The 27,997-nt window shown below is 40.4% G+C and overlaps 1 protein-coding gene across 5 annotated transcripts in view; it reads left to right on the top strand.

Moving 5' to 3' along the window:
• Positions 1-27,997, top strand: part of AFF3 (ALF transcription elongation factor 3) — a 450,181-nt gene that overhangs the window by 401,139 nt on the left and 21,045 nt on the right. For 4 of the 5 annotated variants that reach the window (XM_089688114.1, XM_089688111.1, XM_089688113.1 and 1 more), the window contains exons 12-14: positions 8,045-8,178; positions 15,320-15,410; positions 21,508-21,644. In XM_089688114.1, the coding sequence (XP_089544240.1) occupies positions 8,045-8,178; positions 15,320-15,410; positions 21,508-21,644 (362 nt within the window). The remainder of the gene's footprint in view (positions 1-8,044; positions 8,179-15,319; positions 15,411-21,507; positions 21,645-27,997) is intronic. The other variant, XM_089688112.1, reaches the window with a different exon arrangement.

Genomic DNA, 27,997 nt, shown 5'->3' with positions numbered 1-27,997 from the left:
TCACATGTACCAGTTATTACTGTTAGATATTCTGTATATAGTCCTACAGAACAGATAGTTCATATGTGTTTATCTACTGCTTCTCTGCTAACAGGAAACAGAAACGTTATTATAGAAAAAAGACATAGAAATGCAGCTACAAAAGTATAAACTGCCATCTACTGGTTGAAGAATATATCTGTAGTTGTTGCACAAAATACATGAACATTGTATTCCAACAATATCTAAAGGGGAACATTAGCTAAGCAGTCTCATGTAGAACCTATAAGCTAGAAGGGGCTAGCCCAAAAGTGACATCCAATATTAAAAAGGAAGGAAACTGCACATTTAAATTAGTTAAAAAAAGGTAACAGATGATCACAGTATTGTTTCCAATATGGATGAGCTCTGTTTCTTGTGTTTTTTTTATTTGGTTTTACTTGCATTGTTTATTGGTACTTGTATTATTTGTTGGATTTTAGAAGCATGTAATGTGTACATAAGGCAAAATATCTACACACAAAAACAATGAGTACTTGGTATTACATTTACAGTTACAATACATGAAACAGAACTGGCTTTATTCCAGAGTGTGCTTATAAATAAGACCAATGAGTCTAAGATACTCCTTACTTATATCAGGTTGTAATGTATTGTAGTTCTACTGTAAATTCAGAGGGTAACCCATTTTACATTCATATGAGCTATTTAAGCTTGGCACGGTATTTTTGCTAAAATGACTAAACTAAAGGTACTGTACTTCCTGGTAAAACATGAATAGTAAGATTTGAGGTCCTGAGTCTTTGTGCTCAAGATACCATTTTTTCATACAACCATGACTGTATTGCACTAATCCACCCTCACTTCCTTCTGTTAATCATCTGGTGACTAGGAAACTGTTTTTTTACTTACCCTTCTCTTACACAGGAGAGATAATCCCAAGCAGAAATTTCAAGTTAACTTGTTGTTTCGCATATAAAGAAAAGGTATTAAACAACCAATTATTGGCTCAATGGATCTGCTTCATCACAGCCACCCATCAGATTTTAGTCTAGTACAGAAAAAAAATGCTGTACACAGGGGTGGACTGACAACTCATGGGGCTCCCGGGCAATAGGGGATCATGGGGCTCCTGTGTCCTTGCCCAAACTCAAAAAAACCTATGAAAAAGGTACCAGGGGCATCTCATGAGGCCCCCTACTGACCCCGGCCCTCGGGCAGTGCCTGAGTTTCCAAATGGTCAGTCCGCCCCTGGTTGTACAGTACTTTTTGAGGAAGCAGAGCCACCCACTCCACATATGATGAGCTCTCAAAAATCTGAATGCGACCACTCAGACTACCTGCCAACAAATAGAATTTTTCTTACGAACATATTTTGCGGAAAACTCGGGGTCGGTCTCTTCGGCTGTGCCCCTATGGGAGGCGCATAAGGCCACAGTGCGGGGTCATGTTATGCAGCTGGCGGCAGTACGGAAACGGGAGCAGGAGCGCCGACTTTTGGAGCTTCATTCTCTTCTGGCCTCTGCAGATGCGCTTTGGAAGTCATCTCCATCCGCTGCCCATAAACGCGCTCGGGACGTTCTGGCGGCAGAGTTGGACCTACTTGCCTCTTCGGAGGCGGAACGGGCCCTGCGTTGGACCAAACACAAATTTTATTCCTGTGCTAATAAGCCGGGCCCGATGCTGGCCAGGAAGCTCAATTCTGTGGGGAAACCCCACAAACCTATTCGACTGAGACTTCCTACAGGTAGTTGCACTTCTAATCCCCAGCAGATTGTTTCCCGTTTTTCGGACTTCCTTTCGCGCCTCTACGCTAAACCAGATCCCTTCCCCGTGGCTCAAGCAGAGGCATTCTTTCAAGATCTCCGACTTCCTGGGTTATCCGAGGCAGCACAGGTGGCCCTCAACGCCGGTGTCAATGTACCGGAAGTGCTCCAAGCTATCAAATCTTTACGGTCTACCGCGGCCCCAGGTCCCGACGGCTTTTCCGGTCTATATTATAAGAAATTTTCAACCCTGTTGGCGCCCTTTTTGGCTGACTATTTTAATGAGCTACGACAGGGCTCCTTGCCCTCTCCAGACGCGCTTAGAGCGCATATTGCCATGATTCCTAAGACGACCGATGATGTACAGGAACCTCACGCCTTCCGGCCCATTTCTCTTCTTAATGAAGACCTGAAGATACTGGGCAAGATCCTTAGTTTTCGCATCAACAAATATTTTCGTAGCCTGGTCCACAGGGACCAGGTAGGGTTCGTTCCTGGGAGGCAGGCGGGTGATAATGTTCGTAAGGTGGTCCATCTTATACATTTTCTGCAACAGCGGAGAATCCTGGGATTTTTACTGTCTTTAGACATATATAAAGCCTTTGATTCCCTGTCGTGGGAATATCTGCGGTTTGTGCTGTCTCGTTGGGGTTTTGGGGATTCTATTCTTTCCTGGATTCAGGCCTTGTATTCTTCCCCTTCGGCCTCCGTTAAATACGCTGGATATTTTTCAGATCCTTTTCCTATTGGGCGAGGGACGAGACAGGGTTGCCCCCTGTCCCCAGCGCTTTGTCCTGGCGCTTGAGCTGCTGGCTTTAGCGCTTCGGACCGATTGCAATGTATCAGGGGTTCCTTACGCGGGACAGGAATTCAAGCTGAACCTTTTTGCGGACGTTGCCCTCCTGACTCTTACCAACCCCCTGACAACGCTTCCTAATTTGCAACAGGTTCTTGAGCGCTTCTCCTTGATTTCAGGTCTCCGTATCAACTTGGATAAGACTGTCGCCCTCAATATTACTTTGGCTTCAGATTTGGTTACGTGCCTACAATCCCACTTCCCTTACAAATGGGCTTCCTCTTCTCTTGAATACTTGGGCATTTGCTTGACCCCCACTTATGACTCCTTTTTTGCTGCAAATTATTATCCATTGCTTAGCTCTTTATCTTCTCTTATGCACTCTTGGCAATTTCCGCACCTGTCTTGGATAGGACGGGTTCATTCGGTGAAAATGACCATCTTGCCGAAACTGTTGTATTATTTTCGCACACTCCCGGTGCGGGTTCCCCCTCATTTTCTTTGTTTGCTTCAGGCGAAGTTTATGCATTTTATCTGGGCCAATAAGCACCCCAGAGTATCCAGAAATACGTTTTTTGCTCACAGACTCCAGGGTGGTCTTGGGGTGACCAATGTAACCAAGTATTATCAGGCGAGCCAGATTGCCCCGCTGTCTAATGTTGCATGCCTCTTCCGACGTCCCCCTTTGGGTCTTGTTGGAACTACCTAATTGTGCCCCTATCGCAACGTCAACGCTTCTATGGCTTCCCCCTGCTCTGCACCCTATGGCACTGAGTCCGATGTTACTTCATGGCTTACAAGTCTGGGACTCGGTACGTTACTCTGGTGGCCTGATGTCACCTTTTTTGCCTTTGCTGCCAATTATTAACAACCCTCTTTTCCCACCGGGTTTGGATCATCTGGGAGCGTTTTCTTGGTGGGTTACTAATGGTTTTTCGCAGGTGCGACATTTTTTGCTTTCTCGGTCCTTTCCCCACCTGGAACTCTCTTCAGGAATCGCGGAATATCCCCCGGTGGAATTCTTTCGATACCTTCAATTGCAACACTGGCTGCTTTCGTTGCGGAGCACTTCTGTTTTCCCGTACCAGAAATCTGCCTTTGAACAGCTTTGCCAACAGCGTCCGGGCGCTCCGGGCCTTATATCCCTTCTTTATGCAGCTCTGAACAGACGCTCGTCGCATACTTCTCTTTCATATGTTGTTCAGTGGGAGCGCGATCTGGGAGCGGCTGTGGATCCGGAGGACTGGAATAAGGCTTGGTCATTCATAGCTAAATGCTCATTTAATACGACCACCCTGGAGGCAGCCTATAAGGTATTGTTTCGGTGGTATTGGGTTCCGGCTCGGGTGGCCCGGGCTAACCCTGCCTGTAGTGATCAATGTTTTCGAGGTTGTGGCCATCGTGGAGATGTCTTGCACATCTGGTGGTCATGCCCGAGACTGTTTCGTTTTTGGTCTCGTGTGTTTGGCCTCCTTTTCACTTTGTTCCATCTCTCCATACGCCGGGATGCCCGGTATGTCTTGCTTCATTGCCCCATACCGGGCCTCTTGGCTCACCAGCAGAAGTTGGCTTCTTATTTGTTTTTATCGGCCACTAGAACAATTGCCCAGGCCTGGAAGAGTCCGTTTGTCCCTCTTCAGGGGATGCGGGATCGTATGACTACTATGATGCTCAATGAGCAGATGTCGAGTATCCGCAATGACTCCCACCGTAAATTTTTGAAAATATGGGAGCCGTGGTTGCAATATGCCTTTCCCACACTCCCCCCGGCTAGCCTGGGGATGTAATGGCGTTCGATACTGGCGCTCTTGGACCCCTGCTTTTTGCCCCCCCCCTTTTTTTTTTTTTTTCCCCTTTCTCTCTCTCTCTGTTTTTGGTGTGACTGGACAGCTGCCTTTAGTTGTTAGAGTCAGTTACATTAATGTTTTGTACCTTATGTGCCATTGATAGCCCCTGTGTGGGCGTACCTTTTGCCCTGTTGGCGTTAGAGCACTGTTTTCCTTTTATTTTGCTTTTTTTTTTTTTCTGTGCAATTGATAGCCCCTGTGTGGGCGAGTTTTATTGCCTCTGTTTTATAATGTTAAAAATTAATAAAAACCATTGGAATATAAAAAAAAATCTGAATGCAGTGAATTACACAAAAGTCTGACTGAAGTGCTATGAGTAGACTTTCTGACATGAGCACAGCTTCAAAATGGTACAATCATTCACAACACCAGGAGCCGAACACTAGTACTTTTGGAGCCAAGAACAAGTGAAAATCCTATTGTTCCCCTGAACACCTCTAACTATTAACACTAAAACACACCCCAAAATCCTTTAAAATTAAGCTAACCCCTAAAAAGAGCTTTTTAAAGGGAAACTGTAACTGTTTGGGGTAAAGTTTTAAAACATTGATTACAAGAGCATTATGGATAAGTTAAATGAACAACACAGTAGGTGATCTGAAGCTTCTAGTTGTCTGGTTAAAACTTTGAACTAAGCCATGAAATGAGTGATAAGTCACTCACTTGTCTGTGTAACTTGGTTTGAGCTGTAAACGGGCATTACATCAAAGAAGCAAAATGGGAGGCTTAAAAAAAAATAGAAAAATGAACTTAAAGCTCCATCTGCTGGTTAAAAAATGCAAAATATTAATATGCAATATTTCATATTTTCATATATATATATATATATATATATATATATATATATATACACACACACACAGTGCTCAGCATAAATGAGTACACCCCAACAGATTTGTCAGAAAACCTTTATTTTCCTTTCAGAATCAACATTTTCTATGGGACACTATACTACAAAATACTTTTCATAACAAATTAATTCAAGACCATATTGCAAAAATAAGTACACCCCAATGAAAGTCTTATGAGCAAAGCTAAATTTTAGACAACAAAATCCTAATTAACAAGAATTCAACTACAGGTTTTATTCATTAACCACTTCCCGACCGGCCGTTGTATATAAACGGCCGGACGGTGGCACTGCAGGGTCGGGTGGCCGTCTATAAACGGCCTCCCCGCACCCTGCTTGTGCGCGCTCCCTGGGAGCGCGCAGCACCGCGATCCGGTGCCCGCTGTGTCCTCCGGACACAGTGAAACACCGATCGTCGGACGGGACCTCTGTACGAGGTCCCGATCATGTGATCACTGATTGGCCAATCAGTGATCACATGCAAAGTAGTAAGCAAGATGTCACTTGTGACATCATTGCTTACTTTGTGTGAAATCTGTGAATGATCACAGAGGTCACATGGTACAAGGCTATTCACAAAAGCCTTGTACCATGTGACAAGCTGTGACCAATCACAGCTCACTCAGTTCTTCTCAATGAGTGCAAGAATGCACACAGAGAGAAAGAGAAATGATTGCTTTTACATCCTATATGGGTGTAAAAGCAATCAGTGTAAAAAAAAAAAAAAAAATCTTCATCACCCCTCACAAGTAGTACAGTGTCACCATGGTGACACTGTACTGCTAGGGTGACAGTATGTAAAAAAAAAAAATAAAAATAAAAAATAATAATATAAAAAAATAAAATAAAAATGTAAAAAAAAATGTTTAAAAATTATAATTTTTGCTTATAAACTAATTTGGATTTTTTTTTTTTTTTTACTAAAAAGATAACGGAATAAATTTTGGCTAAGATTTATGATGAAATATTATTTATTTGCAAAATTTTATTAAAAAAAACACTTTTTTTCAAATTTTTTGGACATTTCATTTACATAGCAAAAAAAATACAAATCCCAGTGGTGAATAAATACCACCAAAATAAAGCTTTATCTATCTCAAAAAAATGGTAAAAAATTCATTTGGGTACAGTGTTGCATGACCGCGCAATTGTCATTCAAAGTGTGATAGCGCTAAAAGCTGAAAATTGCCCTGGTCAGGAAGGGGGTAAAAGTGTCCGGTCTGGAAGTGGTTAAACAGGTATCCAGCAGACAGGTGATTTTAAAAGGGTGTTACTTAACAAAGAAAACCCCTTCCCATTTCATGCTGTCCACATGGAAGAGAAATGCCACAAGGCCTGAGAAAGAAAATTATTTTAAGGCCGTCCACAGAAGTTAACACCTCAACAGGAGCATCATCTGATTAGAAGGGTTGAAGAAAATCACCATGCAAATTCACTGCAGTTAGCTAAAGAAGTAGAAAGCCAAACTGGTGCGCTTGTTTCCCATGACACAATACGGCATACACTGCAGAGCAATGGCATGCATGGGTGTCATCCACAAAGGAAGCCTCTGCTAAAGCTCATGCACAAAAAAGCCCATCTAAAATTTGCCAGGGCCCATGCTGAAAGAGAGGACTACTGGGACTCTGTACTCTGGCGTAATGAGACCAAGATAAATGTTTTTGGAACTGGTGGCTTCAAAACTCTATGGTGTCACAAAGGTGAGGAGTACAAAGAAAATGCATGATGCCTCTAGTGAAACATGGTGGTGTCTTTCTGTGGGATTGCATGAGTGCTGCTGGTGTCGGAGAACTTCATTTCATTGATGGTATCATGAATTCACAGATGTACTGATCTATATTGAAAAAGAAGATACTACCATCACTCCGTGCCCTTGGTTGTCGTGCACTTTTCCAACATGACAATGATCCAAAACACACATCTAAGACCACTGTGGTATTTCTGAAGAAGAACAGGGTGAAAGTGATTCAGTGGCCAAGTATGCTTGATCTGAACCCAATCGAACACCTATGGGGAATTCTGAAGAGACAAGTTGAGCATCACTCTCCATCCAGCATCCAGGCTGTAAAAGAGGTTGTGCTTAAAGAAAAAGATAGATGTTGCAATATGCAACTTGTCCATTCCATGCCTAGAAGACTTGGTGCTGTCCTTACAAATCATGGGGGTCATACAAAATACTAGATGGAGTAGTTTTTGTTGTGGGGTGTATTCATTTTTGCATCAATTCATTTGAGTAAAACTGAAGATTTTGTAATCTAAGTTATATTATTAACCTTACTATCATGTAATGAGCTAAACAAATGTTCTATAAAACTCGGTTTTGTCAAAACTTTGTTTTTGTGTTCATTGGGATATTGATTAAAATCTTACTTTTCAAAAGGGGTGTCCTCATTTATGCTGAGCACTGTATACATAGTAACAATGCTCAAAACCACTGTACTTTGCCTTTAACACATAACTGCCCCTTAACACTTCACTTAAACCTAATAATTAACCTCTCATTTACACTTAGCCTACGCTCTGTTATTAGCTGTAAACATTTAGAAAAAAAACCCTCCCCTGGACTCTTACAACTATAACTATAACCTTACAGTCAGATAAATCCCTACAGTTTTTGCTGTGCCACAAACATAGCCTAATCTCTCATTTTAAACTAACCCCTCTACCAAAACATTTACCTGTTCACCCTGTGTTGTCGGAGTAGCACCAGCACTTTATCGTTTGATTTGACATGTTATTTAGGACTGCACTTTAAGTAAGTTGTGTGTATTACATAACAGACTAGTATTTATACCTTTATTTTTAGAGGTCACTTCCTGTTCCCTCAGAGAGTATTGTCACTGGAAGCTACAGAGAAGACCCTCAGTCAGACATGTGGTCATCTGGTTTAAATGAGCATAACGATACAAGGAAAACTAAACAGTCTGTGGACAGCACAAGGTGGGTATAACCACTATAATATTTCATCTGCTATTTGAATTTACTACATAATTGCTAAAGGCTCACCTTAAATGATGAAAACAGGAGTCCTTGAATTTGCATAATAGTGGTATAGTTTGATATGATTATTCACTATTAAACAAAAGATTAACCTGATTTTACCACTTAATTTTGGCTTTTTCATGACACAAAGAAGGTTATGGCATCTGTGTGTTAGTGACTGTGCTGTTCATAGTATTTCATTTTAAAACGGAGCTCCAGTAATTTTTGTAAAAATGAAAAGTCAGCCTATAAAAAACTTGTTGACTTTTAATAAACAGACACTTAACTGTCCCTGGATCCACCAGTGTACTCACCCGAAGGGGCGCTGTATATTATCTTTGGTGCCTAGGCGATCTGAGCAGAAGTGGGAGCGGGAACCTCTCAAAATCAGGTGTCCCCCCCTCTAAAAAGATTGCCAAGTGTGAAAGAGGAGGGGGGGGGCCTTGAAGCAGAACTTTCCCTTTTGGGTGGAGTTCCGCTTTAAAGTGTTACTAAACCCACAACAATAAAATCAGTCTGTATATGCAGTAAAGCATGCTTGTTATACTCACTGTGGAACTTAAGGGGTTAATCCTCTGCATTGTGTTAAAAGGCTGTTTGATCCTGTCTTATTTGATCCTCCCCTTCTTTTACTGTCCCCAATCCATCTGCAATAGAACAGAGCAGCAGTGGCAAGTCTGCATATGCTCTGTTTGGTGTGTATTGTTAGAGAGTTTTTTTCTTTTTTGGGGGGGAGGGTGCATGTGACCAGCACAGGGCCAATCAGGGGTGTCCAGATAGAGGGTCAGGGGTCATGCAGTCTCATAGGATGGTCAGAGAAGAATAAAAACTCCTCCTACAAGAGTAATCTATGCTCTGTTGGACACTGATACAAGTCACAAGACTGCAATATACTGATGATGATAAAAAGGTATTTAGAAGTTTATATTTACTAAAATAATTGCATTTCCATGTTGTGTGTACTGTGGGAGACCAGATATAGTGGATGTAGGGTCCTGGGTTTAGTAACACTTTAAGGCATTTCTTATAACCTTCACTGCCCGAGGGCCCAGGGTCAATAGGGGGCCCATTAAATGCCCCTGGTACCGTTTTATAGGCTTTTTTGGGTGTGCTTTGAGTGTGGGCAAGGACACAGGGGCCCCATGATCCCCTATTGCCCGGGAGCCCCATGAGTTGTCAGTCCGCTCCTGGACTGCACATACTAGCTCTTGCTTTCTCTCAATGCTGGAATGCTGAAACCAGCCCTTATCCTTGTCTTGAAGACATTTGGATGTAAGGAGCATATGATAAAATAGTTATTTGTCTCTCTGTCATAGAAAAGAGATCAACCAGCCCAGGCAAATGTGCTGGAAAATCTATATGCAAACTGAATACTACTGTATTCCGCAACCCATTCCTACCTGGCCTAATAGTTTTCGAATTGTTATATGTAATGCAAGAATAAAGAGATTTGCTTGCAGCTATTGGGCACATTTGGTAATCCTAAGGATGGTCTGTTGCCTAAAGAGCAGCTTTTATAAATATTCTTTATAAGGTACTGTACATTGCAAAAAATGTGATGTGAATTAACAAAAAGTATGACATGAGAAGAGTGCCCTGCCCAAACAAGCTTACAACCTAAGAGAAATTGCAGGATGGACATATGAGTAGGAAAGACATAAGCAAGTAACTGTAAGAGTGGAGAGGATGGATTTGGGAATATTTGTGTATAATTTCAGAACTATAGGTGGGAGATGAGGGGTGAAGCCAATGAAGAAACTGCCTGGGAGAAAAAGCAGAGGGGAGTTGGAGAAAGGGCTAGAAAAGTCTTGCAAAAGCATCAATGATAGCCAGTACCGGGACAAGTTCAGCCAGCGCCCTCCCCCCCTTCCCCATAATGTGCAAGCTTAGGGAATCCTATGCACAGCAGTTACTCGCTTGTCAAGATCACTGCCACTGTCACTACTCCTGCCCCATGTAACAGAAGGAAGTCACCAACACCCCTAAAACAAACCATTGCGCCCAGGGCAGCCACCCCTTTCGCCCACCCCTTGTCCGGCCTTGATGATAGCTTGCAGAGGAGGGAGGGTGGGCTAGAGAGAATTTGGTAAGTACCGTAGTTTGAATTCAAAGATTGACAGCCATGTTTCACTGAGGGCATGCATGCTAAAGGGTTGGACTCTTTCACACGGCTTCATTGAAAGTGCAGTAAAAATGCATTATGTGTTATTGATGCTTTTTTGATGTGTCTTTTATGCATTTTTGGTGTATTTTTGGTTGGCTGACTCCAGTCATGCACCTGTGAAACATGGACAACAGTGGTGCATTTTTTAAGCATTTTTCTAAAATTTCAATGTGGAGGTGCTTTTTTGGTGTGCTTTTTAAAATGTAGGACTTTTAAAAACGTACCATACCTGCAGCACATTGGTGTGAAGAGTTCCTTAGTATTTAAAAGGATACATTTTAAATGTATTTTGTTCTGCTTTTTAAACACCAAAAGCACGTCAAAAACTGATCAGTGTGAAAGGATCCTAACTCACAGGAGAAGGAGGTAGAGTGTTAGAATGTCTGAGCACCACCAAGCCAGGGTTGCTTTATAATGTATAGTTTGTATGGTTGCTTCTCTGGCCCTGCCTCCACTGACCATATCCATGTTACTGTTGTGTGGCCTTCCTAACCTATTGAATCACACATGGAATAGGTATTAGTGTGGTCAGAGCAGCATTGATGGAAGCTGGTTTGTAAAGGTATTACATATTGTAGTGGCACGGGTTCGTAGCACAAGCACTCACTTTTGTATTTTCGTAACAAGATTAGACGTTTTATGGATAAAAGATAGCTTGTTATAGTTGGACTGGGAATTCCAAAAGAGAAGGAGATAGAATGTAGGTGAAAAGAATGGGTTGAGGTTTAAATGCATGGCTGTAAGTGGAACAGGAGGAGTGAGGAAATGTACATGGAGGATAAAAATTTGTGTGTGAAGATGCCAGAGGGAAGCAGGAGTGAAAAGAAGTGCAGGAATATGGAAAATGATAGCTCAAGGATAGGAATGACTGAAATGATAACACTACTAGGCTCCATGCACATTAGCTTAAAACAACACTCCTAGCAGCAGCTTTCAAGCATTTTCTTTCTGTTTCTAGAAGCAAAATAATGTTATCCTCTGTGTCCATTCACGCTATTGTAGAAGTGTTTTTGAAGCTTCAGCTTCTAGGAGCAGAAAAAATTATTTTTGTTTTGCGTTTTTGGGAGTGATTTGCCAGCAGAAAATAAAGCTGAGTACTAAATCCTAACTGCTGCTAACTTTCTGACATTTTTTTAGCTCATAATGTGAATGGAGATAGAGTTAGTACTAAGGAGGAGAAGGTGCATTGTGATACAGACTACAAAAATGGAATGTAGTGCTCCCCTCTTGAGGACCGCTGTGTTTCTGTATCTCTCTAAGCTTCACACAGCCAGATAACATTCATTTTCCACAGTCGCATCCACAGTCAGTGAACAGTCCATGAACTTGTTTTTTGTCATTTTATTAGTGGATGTAACTTGGATGGGGTAATAGGGATTATGGGATGCCCAACTTAGCTGAATCAAAGCACGGGGACAACTTCGTTCCTATTTACAGAAACAGATCCTGGACTGTTCTTTTCCTTGAAAGTGGTAAGTCATTACCAATCAGTAGCAACTGCCCATTACAGGCTAGTGACTCGCAGCCCCCTGAAAGTTATCTTATCTTGTTTCAAACTACATGCAGAGATGTCTCCTCTCCCTTGCTTTTTTGTACTGCACATGTGCGTGACATCATCACGCACGCTGCGTCATGACGTGGCCATGCCCTGCGCATGCGCAGTTGAGACGAAGCGGCCATTTTAGGTGCCCAGTTTAGGAACAGCATGTCAAACAATTTTGAGCCTACCTCTGAGGCAGCTGGTTGTACCGGCGAAACTGGTCAGGAATGGGCTGATACCACACTCCCAGACCCCCCAGGGAATTCTTCACCGATCTCCACAACAGGATAAGTACTATTACACAACTCCAGATGCTCCTTTGATGCTTTCACTCCATACTTTGAAAGAAGTACTTCTTGCTGGTCTTCTGATATACACTTAAAGGGACTTCCTATATTGCTCTTGTATATACTCTATCTGATAATACAGCTCTGCTAACTTTGGAAGAGACTTCCTTTAAGCCAATATTATATACTTTAGGGGACTGCCTTGCATACTCTTGCGCTTTAAAGGGACTGCCTTATTGCCATTCAACTCTGTACAATATGGGTTGTTTTCAATGCTCTTTGATGCTTTTTTCTCACCAATTTTGGAAAGAAATCTCCTCGCTGACATGCATTAAAGGGACTGTCTACATGTTTATTGCATAATAACACTCTGCCTACTTTGGAGGAGATGTCATTGCTGTTGAGTACTGTGCATCATTAAGGGAGTGATTCCAACTCTGCTCAATCACTCTCTATACCCCTCTGCTTGACCAAAATTGGAGAAGTTTCATCCTTAAGATCACCACTATTACTCATTTATACCAAGAATTCCCTATAGATGGGTCCTGGATAAGGAATTTATCCACCAGTGTATGAGGGAGGTCTCTCTGGCTTATGTTTCCTCCCCTGGATGGTGTCCTAACACTAGGCACCAGAGGGAGGTGAAACCATCACGCTTACAAACAGCTTATTACCAATATCCTCCTCTGGACTACATGTGTTTGATGACCTATTGCCTGGACCTGTGTATTGTCTATCCCTATGACATGATTGTCACTTTAGTGTAAGAGGGAGATACATTTATAATACCCTCCCCTGGATTACACTAACCTATCTATGGGACTTCCAACAAATCTTCCATCCATGGTGATCCTGTCCTGGCAGAGTTATTATATATGTGATCAAAGAGCATATTCCCCTTCTAGGAGACCCGTGAATAGTCCAATTGTGTAACTTTGTATATGGAGTATATGCATTATTCGTGACGAGAGTTCAGTATCATTGTCTGTTTACAAATGAGTACATTTGGGACCTGCGGGGTCTGGTATGATTGTTTTCTCTTTTTTGTTTTTAGAAATGTCTATGTTGAATAAAGAAATTACTATGTTCCACTGACCACCAGCCCTTTTGAATTTATTCCCTTTTTTACAAAAACACATTTAAACAAACCCAATATTCTGGTCCACAACTAGTCGTATTTTTATGCAGTTTCTACATGTATTGGTGACTAGAGACTCCCGGTTTACTTATTTATATCATTCATTTTTTTGGGGACCTTGAGGCTTTCTCTGTGCAATCTAATTTCATAATGTCCACTTTCTGAAGCTGTTCATCCACATAAACCCTTCACATGACTATAAATGAATAAAATTTTCTGAAAGGAAGATGCATGCATTAAAACAAGGATCTATTTTATTTGCTTTAGGAATATAGAAAATTAAAATAAGAAAAAATATGAAGAGAATAGAAGTGTGGATTTAGTATATACCGTAGTTGTTTTATTAACCCAGCTGAAATTTTTATTTATTGCAAACAAATAAACCTGGCTTTGGCATTTAGTTATTTCTGTTGATTGTCATAATGGCTTACTATCTTTATTTGGGAGCTCTGATTTGCTATTTTATCCTGTCTGCATGCAGCATAGGTAAAGATGCAAGGTAGTGCCACAGATTAGCATGGAAAGGTAGTGGAGGCAACACATGGGATGTTCAGCATCAAGGATTATTCTCCTCTCTAGCTTCTGCATCTGACCTTTAACTGTGTATTTCGGTATACAAAAATACACAGTATATACTGTATAAAAAAATATTTTGTGCTGACTGCCCTGGAACACAGCCTAAAGTCTGATATCATGTCTTAGGCCCTCAAGACTTGTCTGAGCACGCTAGTTTTTAGCCATCGTAACTCTATTGAATTTTAAGGAAAGGCAGTGCAATGTCTTCTAAAGGCAATGCATTCTTGAAATTTGGATTGTGGAAATTGCCTTATTCAGATTAAGGTCCCATGTACACGGGACACTTCTGAACAATGGAAACTGACTGCTGGAAAACGTAAGGTTAAAAACGTTTATGCACGTTTGCGTTTAGAAGTGTTTATTAAAGATAAGCACAAGAGAACCTCCCAAATTCCCAGAATGCTCTGCAAAGTGGTAAATTATTAACTATTTGAGACTGTTTCTTTTGTTTCCAAGGGTGGGAAAGGTGGCTGGTGGAGTGAGTCATTAAGGCCACCTGTCAGGGGGTCTTCATGAGGAATTTGAGGTGTGAATGGTCATTAACATAGCTTTTGTTTCCAAGGGTGTGAATTGGTTATTACAATGTGTGATAAGCTTGGTGGGAACATCCTGTGTTCAGTGTTTTGTCCATTTGAGTACCTTGAAAACACTTTGCATGCATTTTTCATGATGAAAAAAGGCTCTGGACAGCATCGGGAACTGGAAGAGTTAAAAAAAATTCAAACACAAATGCTTATAAACGCGATTTGCAGTGTTTACAAGCATTTTGCATTAGAAAGGCTGATAAAATCAACTGCTGAATGCAAGTTTTATGCGTTCAAAAAATGACTGTAAACTTAAATGCCTGTAAACGACTGTAAACGAAGATGTGTACATGGACACATAGGAAAACATTAGTGTGAGTTCAGGGGCTGCTGAACAAAACGCTGAACACCTCCAGTTTATCAGCTGCAGTGTACATGAGCCCTTAAAGTTTAAACAAGAAAGTGAGGATACCGTTGACAGGTGCTGACCAGCAGGGGGCTTTCAGATCAGATTAGCTATTTTCATAGTGGATAAAGGTTGTTGCTGGTCAAGCATCCGGAGCCAATCAGCTCCAGCTTAGATACCTATTGCTCCTAATAGGGTTACATGCTGAGGGTAGCTGCACTGAAAAAGCCTGACAAGTCTGAGTGCTCATGCATAGGGCTGCATTAATAAAGGGATTGCTTTTACTGGAAAACCCTTTAGTTTCATTCTTAGCCTGAAAATCACATACAAACTGTATATACTGGATAGATAACTGTAGATAGATAGATAGATAGATAGATAGATTGCAGCATATGTGCTGATATATATAGCAAATGTTAAATTGTATCTCTGAAAAAAAGTATCTTTTTATTCTCTTTTTGAAGACCGCACAATGCAGATTACTTCATGCAGGAAGCTAAACGGATGAAGCATAAAGCAGATGCTATGGTAAGAGAAATATCTTCTCTAGACAGGGTATGTTGAATTCATTTTATACTATCATTTTATGTGTATAAACTTATCATCAGCATAACTGCTAAATGTAATTATAAAATCTATTACAACTAGTATTATTGAATTAAGAAATGCTAGTAATCTTGAGTGTTTATGCTAAACAATCTCCCAAAAAATAAGTAATTTAGTAATCTTAGGATAAGAGGTTTGTCAAAAGATGTATTTATAATGAATAGTGTACAATTTGGAAGAACTGCTCTGGTTTATGTAGGGGAACTGTACCACTTTCCTTAAAGTCTCAATGGTGCCAGTCGTCCCTCCTTTCACATTGCAAGATTAAAGCGGAGTTCCAGCTGAAAAAATAAAAATGAAGTCAGCAGCTACAAAAACAGTAGCTGCTGACTTTTAAAATACAGACACTTACCTGTCCCTCAGTCCAGCGGTGTCCTCATCATGGCTGGTTTCACGAGCCGTCTTCCCCGGCGCCGGCATCTTCAGCATGGGCATCCGTCTGTGACAGCTTGTGGCTTCACAGCTGGGTGCCCACTGCACATGCGAAAGAAGTGTTGCGCTTTGTGAATGGTCCCATAGTCTTCTGGGTCATGTGTCCCAGAAGACTTCAGGGAGAGAGGGGGGCAGGACAACTTCTGCTTCTGATCGCCTAGGTGATCACAGAGGAAGTGGGAGCGGGTACCCATTCCTCAAAGGTGCCAATCCTTAATGGGGAGCGGGGTACAAAGGCTTAAAGCGGAACTTCCCCTTTTGGGTGTTGATGCTGCTTTTTTTTTTTTTTTGTGAGTACTGAGGAAGGTTATATAATAGGTGATTTTATTTTATGTATTCCTTTAATGCCAGTTAATTAAACAAATTCCACAACTCTTTATAGACATCACACAGATGGAATATAGACACACAGTTTCTTAGGGGCCATTTTGGGTGGAAGACAATCCACCAACAGTAGTTTTTTGAGCTGTAGGAGGTACTTTGAGCCACTGGAGTAACTCAATTGAATATTGTAGTGATGGAACAAACACCTTGCAGATAATCTCTCTGGTTGGAAATCAACCTAGGACTACATTACATAATTTATTAAGTTTCACATACAGGGCATAAACAAAATGGGAGATTAGGCTTTTAAGGTGTAATGTGCCCAGGGGTACCTGTACATTAGGTCACTCCTATGAATGATAAATATTACAATAAAAATAAAACTTGTAAAGTAGCTGGGGTTACAAATTGTGTCATATAGTGACTACTGGTTCCTTCCTGTTGCTGCCCATGTGACCAGTGCTCAGTAATCTCTGCCAAAAGGACTTGGGTCGCTACAGCGATTCTACCTAAACAGTGATGCATTCCTTCACAGAGACTACGGGATAAGTATTACTACATGATATAGGTCACATGGCTTCCCGCTAGAAAGAACCCAGTGATCTGTGTTTACAGGAGCAGCTACACTTTTTTCCATTTTTTAATCATTTAAATTGTACATTCTGCATTTAAAATTTAAAGTTACAGGAGTATGGGTTGGCTTTACGGTAAACTTTTGGAATTTAAAAAAAGTTACCTTGGCTAGTAGGCAACATCAAAAACCTGTGTTTTGGCTCTGATCCTCTGTAGAATGCCCAGGAATACTAAAACTCAGCTGCACTGTGATGCATACTGTAGCTTGCATGGTTGGTGCTCTGCCCCTGTTTCTTTCCATGTTATGTGTGCTGCCCTTGGCCCATCACTTACATTGGTGACCTCACTTATATGCAGTTTATATGAATACATCTGGGACAGACACTAATCCCATTTATAAACTAAACACTGTTGCTATGGTTGCAAGAAGGTAGATTTTGAATTATTAATGTTACAGAAAATTATTTGCTAGCTACAGATTTAAAAAGATGATTTTGAATAGTTTATATAGCAGTTATACATGCAAATATACACAATATCTAGATGCTATGGCTGCCAATACTATCAGGAGGTGCAGGTGGTATCTCATGGGATTTCTATCATCTAGCTTTCCTGGTAGGCACCTGTGGCCTAAAGTAAGTATTTTTTTTTACAAAGTTTTATTTTTCACAGGGGTTTTTTTTTTTAGACAATATGTATTTGGTGGGTGGGAGCTGTGAGAAAAGCAGACATCCCATTGTTTTGTAAGCAAGATATTGCATACAATACACATATATATACCTTCTACAGGTCATTTCATCTCAAAGTTAAAGCAATATATGTCTTTGCCATGCTAAAAATGTTAGGTTACTACATAAAACGTTCCCCCTTACTTTTCCTAGCAATATATCATTGTTGTCATGACAAAAATACTTGAGCCACTAGTGCTGACCTCCTTCTGAATGAGCTAGTTGTCTGGCTGTCATGCAGAAGTCCAAACCTCACAGATGCATACTTATTGTGGTTAGGTGATTCAAAAAGTATTGACATGAAGGCAGAAAATCACAATAACTGGCAGGTAAGTCAAATTATCACAAGGAGGTCAGCAAAGGCACCCTATGTATTGCCCTGTTGACATTTGTCTCTTAAATGCAGACCTCCTGAGACAAAAACTGTGCTTTGTTTCTCATAACATTCCTCTGTGGTGTTAAATATTCTTCTTTACCATTTAGTAGACCATAAATAGATTTGATTTAAATGTTTACACTATATTGCCAAAAGTATTGGGATGCTTGCCCTTACATGCACATGAACTTTAATGGTATCCCAGTCTTAGTCCATAGAGTTCAGTATTGAGTTGGCTCACCCTTTGCAGCTATAACAGCTTCAACTCATCTGGGAGGGCTGTCCACAAGGTTGAGGAGTGTATCTATGAGAATGTTTGACCATTCTTCTAAAAGTACATTTGTGAGGTCAGACACTGATGTCGGAGAAGAAGACCTGGTTCGCAGACTCCGCTCTAATTCATCCCAAAGGTGTTCTATCGGGTTGAGGTCAGGAGTCTATGCAGGCCAGTCAAGTTCCTCCACCCCAAACTCGCTTATCCATGTCTTTATGGACCTTGCTTTGTGCACTTGTGCTCAGTCATGTTGTAACAGGAAAGGGGCCATCCCCAAACTGTTCCCACAAAGTTGGAAGCATGAAATTATCCAAAATGTCTTGGTATGCTGATGCCTTAAGAGTTCCCTTCACTGGAGCTAAGGGGCCAAGGCCAAACCCTGAAAACAATCCCCACACCATAATCCCCCTTCCATCAAACTTTACACTTGGCACAATGCAGTCAGGCAAGTACCACTCTCCTGGCAGCTTCCAAACCCAGAAACGTCCATCAGATTGCCAGACAGAGAAGTGTGATTTATCACTCCAGAGAATATGTCTCCACTGCTCTAGAGTTCAGTGGCGGTGTGCTTTACACTTAGTGATGTAAGGCATGGGTGCAGTTGTTCGGCTATGAAAACCCATTCCATGAAGCTCTTTAGCTATTGACTCTGCAGACAGTTGGCAACTTCTGCGCACTGTACGCTTCAGCATGTGCTGACCCCGCTTTGTCATTTTATGGGCCTACCACTTCATGGCTGAGCTGTTGTTCCCAGTTGCTTCCACTTTGTTATAATACCACAAACAGTTGAATGTGGAATATTTAGTAGCAAGGAAATTTCACGGATGGACTTATTGCACAGGTGGCAACCTATCACGGTACCACGCTTGAATTCAATGAGCTCCTGAGAGCGACCCATTCTTTCACAAATGTTTGTAGAAGCAGTCTGCATGCCTAGGTGCTTGATTTTATACACCTGTGGCCATGGAGGTGATTGGAACACCTGAATCCAATGATTTGGAGAGGTGTCCTAATACTTTTGGCAATATAGTGTATTTCAGACTCCTAGCTATGCAGATGGCAGATTTTATCACAAAACAGGACTATGCTGCCATCTAGAGCCTAACTAATTATATTATCGAAAGACAATGGGTACTGTACAGTTGACAAAATTCTGATCATATACAGTACTGATTTTTACAAAACGCAACTTGTAATATTTTTCTGTGAAAAAATAGCTATTTATTTTTCACATTATGTTTTCCAAAACTCCATTGTTTGAGTCTCAAATCTTACATAAAAATCCACATTCTTTATGAATGCTTGGATCACAAACTAGCTTTGATATAATAATCATATCTTACAAATTTCAGCAGTTGGATGTGCCATATTTCAATAACATTTTTACCCATCAGAAAATGTTGTCATAAGAATACTTAGCATAATGGATCTTTTAATTAAATTGTTCTGTGTTGATGACTGATTTTTTTTGCTGAGTTAATTGATAGTTACAATTGTATCTAAAATAAATTTAAAAAAATATAATTTCATGTATGGCTGCATTCCTTTCACTAAAGCTGGGCACTAAATTCTACTAACCAAGAGATTAAAAATTTATAACAAATCCACACAAATAATTCACACCAACTTTCCCCCAATAAACCTAATATAGTCCCAAGAAGTTCAGGACTCGTGTCTAGATCCACACAAAACATACCATCCAATTTTCATTAAATCTGAACCAGGTCCAAGATATTTCAGGCTTGTGACTAGGTCCAAACTTTCTTAAATCTAAAAAAATCAGAACTGATAACCAGATCCACACAAAACATGATGTCAAAAGGATTAAAGCATTACTAAACCCACAACGGTAAAATCAGTCTGTATATGCAGTAAAACATGCTTGTTCTACTCACTGTGGAACCTAAGGGGTTAATCATCCACATTGTGTAAAAAGGCTGTTTGATCCTGTCTTCTCTGATCCTCCCACTCTTTTACTGTCCCAAATCCATCTGCTGATAGTACAGTGCTCTAGTAGGCACTTTTCACATGCTCAGTTTAGTGTGTATTGCTATAGAGGTTTTTTTTCTTTTTCGTTGAGAGGGTGCATGTGATCAGCACAGGGCCTCATATGGCAAGCAGAGCAGAATGAAAACTCCTCCTACAAACTTTACCCAGTGCTCCACTGAACACTAATAGAAGTCACAAGACTGCTATATACTGCTGATAGAATAGAATTTAGCAGTTTATATTTACTAAAATAATTGCATTTCCATGTTGTGTGTACTGTGGGAGACCAGATATAGTGAATGCAGGGTCCTGGGTTTAGTAAAACCTTAAGAAGTGATGTGTGAGGAGGTAGAGTATCCACCCCAGGGGTGTGGAGTATAAGCACCAGCTGATTTTCACCAGAGCTCCTGGTAGAGGAGATGGGTTTTGCTGCAATCTGGTGCCATATCGTGACCACCAGGTTCACCCTCAATGTGCAGAGACTAACCTATGCAAGCAGGAGTGGAAGTAATGTAGGAAGGCAGATGGCAGAAAAACGAATCCATCGGATCATTGGTACATTGGATATCAATACAGAAACAGCAGTCTGTAAGGGAAGTCACAGGTGGGAGTTTGGACAAACAAAAGCATTGCTCTGGCACGGGAAGCGGGGACCAGGTTATTTTAAATAGATATGGTCCGTTTAAGAGAAGCATGCCTTAGGAGAGGGGACACCTGGTGGCACAGGAACATAAAAGGTAAGTGACAAGACAAAGCACGCCACACTGAGGGAAATTTATCAAAACTGAAGCAACTAGGATTTGGAGAAGTTGTGCATGGCAACCAATCAGCCTCAGCCTTTCATTTTCAAAGCTTAACTGAAAAAGCTGAAGATAGAAGCTGATTAGTTGCCATGCACAACTGCTCCCGATTCTGGCTGCTCCAGTTTTGATAAATTCCCCCCACAAAATTCTCTCTCTAAACCTAATATAGTCCCAAGAAGTGTAGAACTGATTGGACATCCATACAAAGCACACCACGCCACTTCAATGAAGTTTCATGAGATGGTTCTAGAAAATGCATGACTACTGGAAGTATCTCAGTTTGGTAAGCAGGTTGGGGAACAAAACCATTCAATGCTTTTTTGTTTGATTCAGTAGAAGAAATTGTTTTTGTATTTATCATGTTTTAGAACTTTTGCAGTTCAAGAACATTGTAAAATTAATTTGCAATATCTACAAAAGGATTCATTATGTTAAAACCTGTGGTACTTTTCTAAACAATAGACTTGACTTATTCTAATTGCTGCATTATAAAAAAATGTTATAATTTAATTTAATTTTCTGAGATTATATTTCTACTTTTTACAAGATGGACAAATTTGACAAAGTTCTACACTACACAGAAGCAGCTCTTTCTTTCATTGAGTGTGGGAATGCAATGGAACATGGGCCGATGGAATCTAAATCTCCACACACAATGTATTCAGAGACTGTGGAGTTGATAAGGTAAGTTTTGAAAAAATATTCAATCAAGTATGTGCATGTTTGTAAATAAGAGAGAGTAAGACTATATATATATATATATATATATATACAGTTATGCTCAAAGGTTTTCATGCCCTTGGAGGACTGGTAATATACGGTATGTACCATTTTTAAGGAGAACATGAGTGAGCAGGCAAACCACATTTCTCTCTTATCAGATTCATATTCAACTGTAGATCATAACAGAATGACACAATCATAAAACAAGGGAACAGGTAAAAAAATTAGGGCCCTGAGGAAGTCACATGGTACTGTGACGCAACGCGTCGGCCCGACGTAGTGACGTACGTCCGGCGTGGCGGCCATCTTGGTACACCTTTATGTACCCTGTACACCCATACAGATGACATCCAAGAGCATGTGGTGGGAGCCTTGATTTACACTAATCTGAAGTAAGTGCACATTCTATTTTACCACACGTTGGCAATAAACATATTACGCAATGGGAGTTTTGTGTTTATGTTACATGTGAGTGGTTAGCGCAATATGTGATCCTGCCTGGAGAAGGAGCTATTATTGGAGTCCTGATCCCTAGAGGGAGATCTGCACATATTGGGAGCTGTCGTTTGGAGTGATACTAACCTGGAGGATCTGTGAGAGGGATCCTATAAAAACGCTTTGACTCGCAAGGGTCGAGTCTGTAAGGTGAGAGGCTAATTCAGCCGGTGATCGGATGATTTTTTATACAGCTATCAACCCACATTTTCACACGGATATCAGCACGTGTTAATTTGTTCACTGGAGTATGATTATTGAAAGTTGGACTTTAAAAAACGCATGAAAATAGATTATTGTGTGTATATTATTGCACTAATTTGATTTCACATTTGCACATGAGGTTGCTTTTATTCACTCTATTAGATTTGTGTAGGTGTGTATATATATATATATATATATATATATATGTATATTAAGTGCACTTTGTGTGTTTATGTATATTTGTTAAAACACGCACTGTTATCAATCAATAGGACTGTTTCTTCCACCATCACTATAGGAGTTTTTTGTGTTTTTATAAGCACGAGGTTATTTATAGTAGACACGTTTATTCACTTATAATTGAGGGGATCTATTTGCACATTGTTTTAATTTTTTTAGTGATTAGCGCTACATTTTTTTCACATTTTAGTTTTGAGGATCATTGGATATATGATTTAATGTTGGCAGCTTCTTGCTTTTAATATTATTGTTTAAAATTATTGTGAGCGCAGGAGGTTCACACCACTATAGCTGCCCATTCATCTTGGCAAAATGCCTCCAGGTCATGGAAAGTCTTTGGTCGTCTTGCATGAACTGCATGTTTGATATCTCTCCAGAGTGGCTTGATGATATTAAGGTCAAGAGACTGTAATGGCCAGAACCTTCACCTTTTTCTGCTGTAACCACTAAAGGGTCAACATGGCCTTGTGCTTAAGGTCATTGTTGTGCTGGAAAGTCCAAGAGTGTCCCATGCAAGCTTTTGTGCAGAAGAATGAAAATTGTCTCCCAGTATTTTCTGATAACATGCAGCATTCATCTTCCCATCAATTTACATGAGATTCCTCGAGTCTTAAAGCTCACAGACCCCAAAAACATCAGTGAGTCACCACCAAGCTTCACAGTAGGGATGGCATTCTTGTCGCTATAGGCTTTGTTGACTCCTCTCCAAACATAGCGCTTATGGATGTGACAATAAATCTCTGTTTTGATCTCATCACTCCAGATTACAGTGTGCCAGAAGCTCTGAGGCATGTCAAGGGCTTTTTTGTGGCATTGGCACAGTAAAAGCTTCTTTCTAGCAACTCGACCATGCAGCTCATTTTGGTTCAGTTATTGTCTTATTATGCTCCTTGAAACAACCAACACTGTCTTTTTCCAGAGTATTTCTCCTGAGGTTACCTATGGGTTTTTCTTTGTATCCCAAACAATTCTTCTGGTAGTTGTGGCTGCAGTCTTTCTTAGTCTACCTGACCTTGGCTTGGTATCAAGCAATTCCCGAAATTTCCACTTCTTAAAGGATAAGTTCACCCTTGGGAGCATGCTACAAGTTTCACCCATTTTTAGGGTGAAACATGTGACATGTTTCTGCTCCTGCAGCCACTCCCCAATCCCCATCGGGGATCTTCTCCCCATACATGCTGTCACTATTTGAAAAGAGCACAGCTGTGCGGGGCTCTGCCCAACACAGCCATGTCATTCATTCAGAGATCAGAAGTCACAACAGCATTTGCGGCTGTTGGCTTGTACTTCTCATTGAACTACCAGGGCACTGTTGAGCACTCTAGGTAGTTCATTGGTGCTTCCTGTCAGTGTGTAACTGCCTGCTTGTACAAGGTACAAGCAGATAGCTTACACTGACAGTCTGCAAGAGCCCTGCATTGCGCCTGCGATTTGATGGTCTTGGTGCAATACTTTACAGGGTCCTAATAAAAAAAAATAATAATAAATGCACATTCTTTTTTACCTTCAAAAAGATGTGCATGTATTATTTTTTTTAAAGGTGAACTTATCCTTCAGTATGTGATTGAACAGTACTGACTGGCATATTCAAGGCTTTGGGTATCCTTTTACAGTGGGGAAAATAATTATTTGATCCCCTGCAGATTTTGAAAGTGCAATACTTTACAGGGTCCTAATAAAAAAATAATAATAAATGCACATTCTTTTTTACCTTCAAAAAGATGTGCATGTATTATTTTTTTTAAAGGTGAACTTATCCTTCAATATGTGATTGAACAGTACTGACTGGCATATTCAAGGCTTTGGGTATCCTTTTACAGTGGGGAAAATAAGTATTTGATCCCCTGCAGATTTTGAAAGTTTACCATTTACAAAGAAATTAAGGGTCTATAATTTTTTTTCATAGGTGTATTTTAAATGATAGAGACAGAATATCAACCAAAAATCCAGAAAAAAAACACGATACAAATGTTATAAATTGAGTTGCAGTTCAGTGAGTAAAATAAATATTTGATTCCCAAGCAAAACATGACTTAGTACTTCTTTGAGAAACCCTTGTTGGCAAGCACAGAGGTAAGATGTTTCTTGTAGTTGTTTATCAGGTTTGCGCACATCTCAGGAGGAAGTTTGATCCACTCTTCTTTACAGATCTCTAAATTCTTGGCTGTCACTTTCTATAGGATTAAGGTCTGGAGACTGGCTAGCCCATTCCATGACCTTAATTTGCTTCTTCTTGAGCCACTCCTTTGTTGCCTTGGCTGTATGTTTTGGGTCATTGTCATGTCAAGACCCATCCACTACCCATCAGTGTTCTGGCTGAGGGAAGAAGGTTCTCATCCAAGATTTTATAATACATGGCCCCGTCCATTGGCCCCTCAAAACGGCAAAGTCGACCTGTACCTTTAGCAGAGAAACAAACCCAAAGCATAATGTTTCCACCTCTGTGCTTGAATGTAGGGATGGTGTTCTTAGGGTCATAGTCAGCATTTTTCTTTCTCCAAACATGATGAGTTGAGTTAATGCTTAATTTTGGTCTCATCTGACCACAGCACTTTCTCCCAATCCTTCTCTGAATAATTTAAATGTTTGTTGGCAAACTTCAGACAGGCCTGTACATGTGCCTTCTTGACGAGCGGGAGCTTGTGGTCACTGTAGGATTTCAATCCATGGCAGCGTATTGTGTCACCAATGGTTTGTTTGGTGACTCTGGTCCCAACTGCCTTGAGATCATTCACAAGCTCCTTCCATGTAGTTCTGGGTTGATCTCTCACTTTTCTCATGATGATCCTTCTCCCATAAGGCGAACTCTTTCATGGAGTTCCAGACTGAGGGCGATTGTATGTTTTTTAGTATCTCTTCCATTTGTGAATAATCGCTCCAGTGGTTGTGTCCTTCTCAGCAAGCTTCTTGCTGATGGTCTTTTACCACATTCCAGCCTTGTGCAGATCTACAATCTTGTCCCGGGTGTCTTTTGACAGCTCTTTTGGTCTTGCCCTTGATGGTGAGGTTTGAATGGAAAAAGAGATTCTGTGGACAGGTGTCTTTTATACACATAACGAGTTGTCATCAGGGGCACCTTCGTAAATTGACAGGACTAATCTGTGTACCACATGAGCACAGTCAGTCTGTGGGAGCCATAATTACTGTTGGTTGGTAGGGGATCAAATACCTATTTTACTCACTGAATGTCAACTCAATTTATAACATTTGTAACATTTGTTTGTTTGTTTTTTCTGGATTCTCTATCATTTAAAAAACACCTATGATAAAAATCATAGACCCTTCATTTCTTTGTATGTGGGCAAACTTACAAAATCTGCAGGGGATCAAATAATTATTTTCGCAACTGTATGTCCTTTTCCATCTTTATAAAGTTCCATTACCTTGTTACACAGCTCTTTTGACAGTACTTTTCTGCTCCCCATGGCTCAGTATCAAGCCTGTTCATGCATCCATGTGAGAGCTAACAAATTCATTGACTAATTGCAATTTAAAAAGCCACAGATGTGGGAAATTAACCTTTAATTGCCATTTTAACTTGTGTGTTTAACCTTGTGTGTCTGTACCAAGGCCAAACATTTCAGGGTATGTAAACTTTTGATCAGAGTCATTTGGGTGATTTCTGTTATTCATTTTGATTTAAAAAGGAGCCAAACAACTACGTGATAATAAATGGCTTCATATGCACACTCTCCTTAAATAAAAAAACAGTTTTTTGAAATGATCAGTCATATTTTCAATATCAATGCCAAAATTTCACGATTTCTGCCAGGGTGTGCAAACTTTTGAGCATGTATATTATATATATATAACACAATGATACAATGGGTAAAGAACCTAGGAAAATGTATTAGATTATTTCAATTATGTTTACTATATAAAATATTTAAGTATTGTAAATATTTATCATGTACTATATTTTTACTTAGAAAATACAGTTTTGCAGTACAATTACATGTATTTTAAGCCAGACATATATCAAAATAGTATTTAAAATATTTGTATGTATAAAAATAAAACAAAAATGTATGGATATTGAGAAAATAAATATCATGACTATGAGGTCTGGGTAAAACAACCACAGTATGAGATAAATACAACTGTTAATAATGAATACATCTTCTGAGAAAGCCATTTCCAATGTTTTCCAACATTTAAGGGGGTCTTGGTGCGCTTCTGTGGAGCTCTCCAGCACTTTAACTGGCTGCTCTGTATTCTGTATTCTAGCTGTTTCTTGTAGTTGGACCCTTTGTAGAACATCGGTTTCACTACCAGGGTTTCATAGTTGAGACATATGAATCTACTGCTTTAAAGTACTACTAAAGAACATAGTATGTTATACATATAATGTAGTTTCTAATACAGGCACCTATAACTGTTTTTGCTTAGTTTCAGATGTTATCTTCTTTTATCTTTTTTAGAAGGTTAAAAAGTTTCATCATGTTACCATGCATTTCTTCTTGCTGATAGTGGGGGGCACTGTTACACTGTGCAGACACAGAGGGTGAGATTTACTAAAGCTGATGCAATCAGAATCTAGTGCAGCTGTGCATGGTAGTCTATCAACATCTAATTTCAGCTTGTTCAATTAAGCTTTGGCAGTCAAGCCTGGAAGCTGATTGGTTTCTGTGCAGAGCTGCACCAGATTTTGCACTCTCCAGTTTTAGTAAATAACCCCCACAATGTGCCTGTATTCTGCAGTCTGTTCAGCCAGAGGCAAGATGCAGGTTGTGCTTTAGCAGGGGGTGTGTTCAAGAAGAAGGCAGTGGTTGAGAGGGGTGTGTGCCAGATGCAGGCAGTTAATTGGTCAGAGGATGCAGTAGCCAAACAAACTAACCAATACCAGCATGCTGTTTGTCTACACAGTGTCCTGTACCTCTGAATGGCCAGCTAAAGGATACAAACTGACTACACTAACACAGATTAGCTGCTGTGTTTTGTGTGGTCAGTAATGATGGGCTTGATATATTTTTTTTAAACACTTCCTACCCCATACTCATTCACATGGAGGGGTGGGATCTGGGAGCTCCCTTGTTAAAGGGGGCTTCCAGATTCCTATAAGTCACCCCCTGCAGACCCCCACAACCACACCCCATGTTGAGAGAATTTGGCCTGGTACAGTTCAGGAGGGGGGCGCTTGCTCATCCGTGCTCGGATCAAGGGTTTAGAAGGAATTTTAGAGGGGACCCCATGCTTTTTCCCCTCATTTTATGGGGGATGGGGTTCCCCTTAAAAGTACTACCTGGCCTTTTTTTTTATATATAAAAATGCCAGTCTTGCTGCCGCAGGTTCTATACATTGTACAGATGTGCAACTTTGCAGGTAGTTTAAGGGGACCCCCACACATGATATTTAAAGGAATTTTTCTTTTTTTT

The sequence above is a fragment of the Staurois parvus genome, unplaced genomic scaffold (assembly GCF_062004578.1).
Source record: "Staurois parvus isolate SC_StPar_1 unplaced genomic scaffold, SC_StPar_1.0 ptg000446l, whole genome shotgun sequence".
Taxonomy (NCBI): Eukaryota; Metazoa; Chordata; class Amphibia; order Anura; family Ranidae; genus Staurois; species Staurois parvus.
The sequence above is the reverse complement of the archived record's forward strand: the minus strand, read 5'-3'. Positions and strand labels throughout refer to the sequence as shown.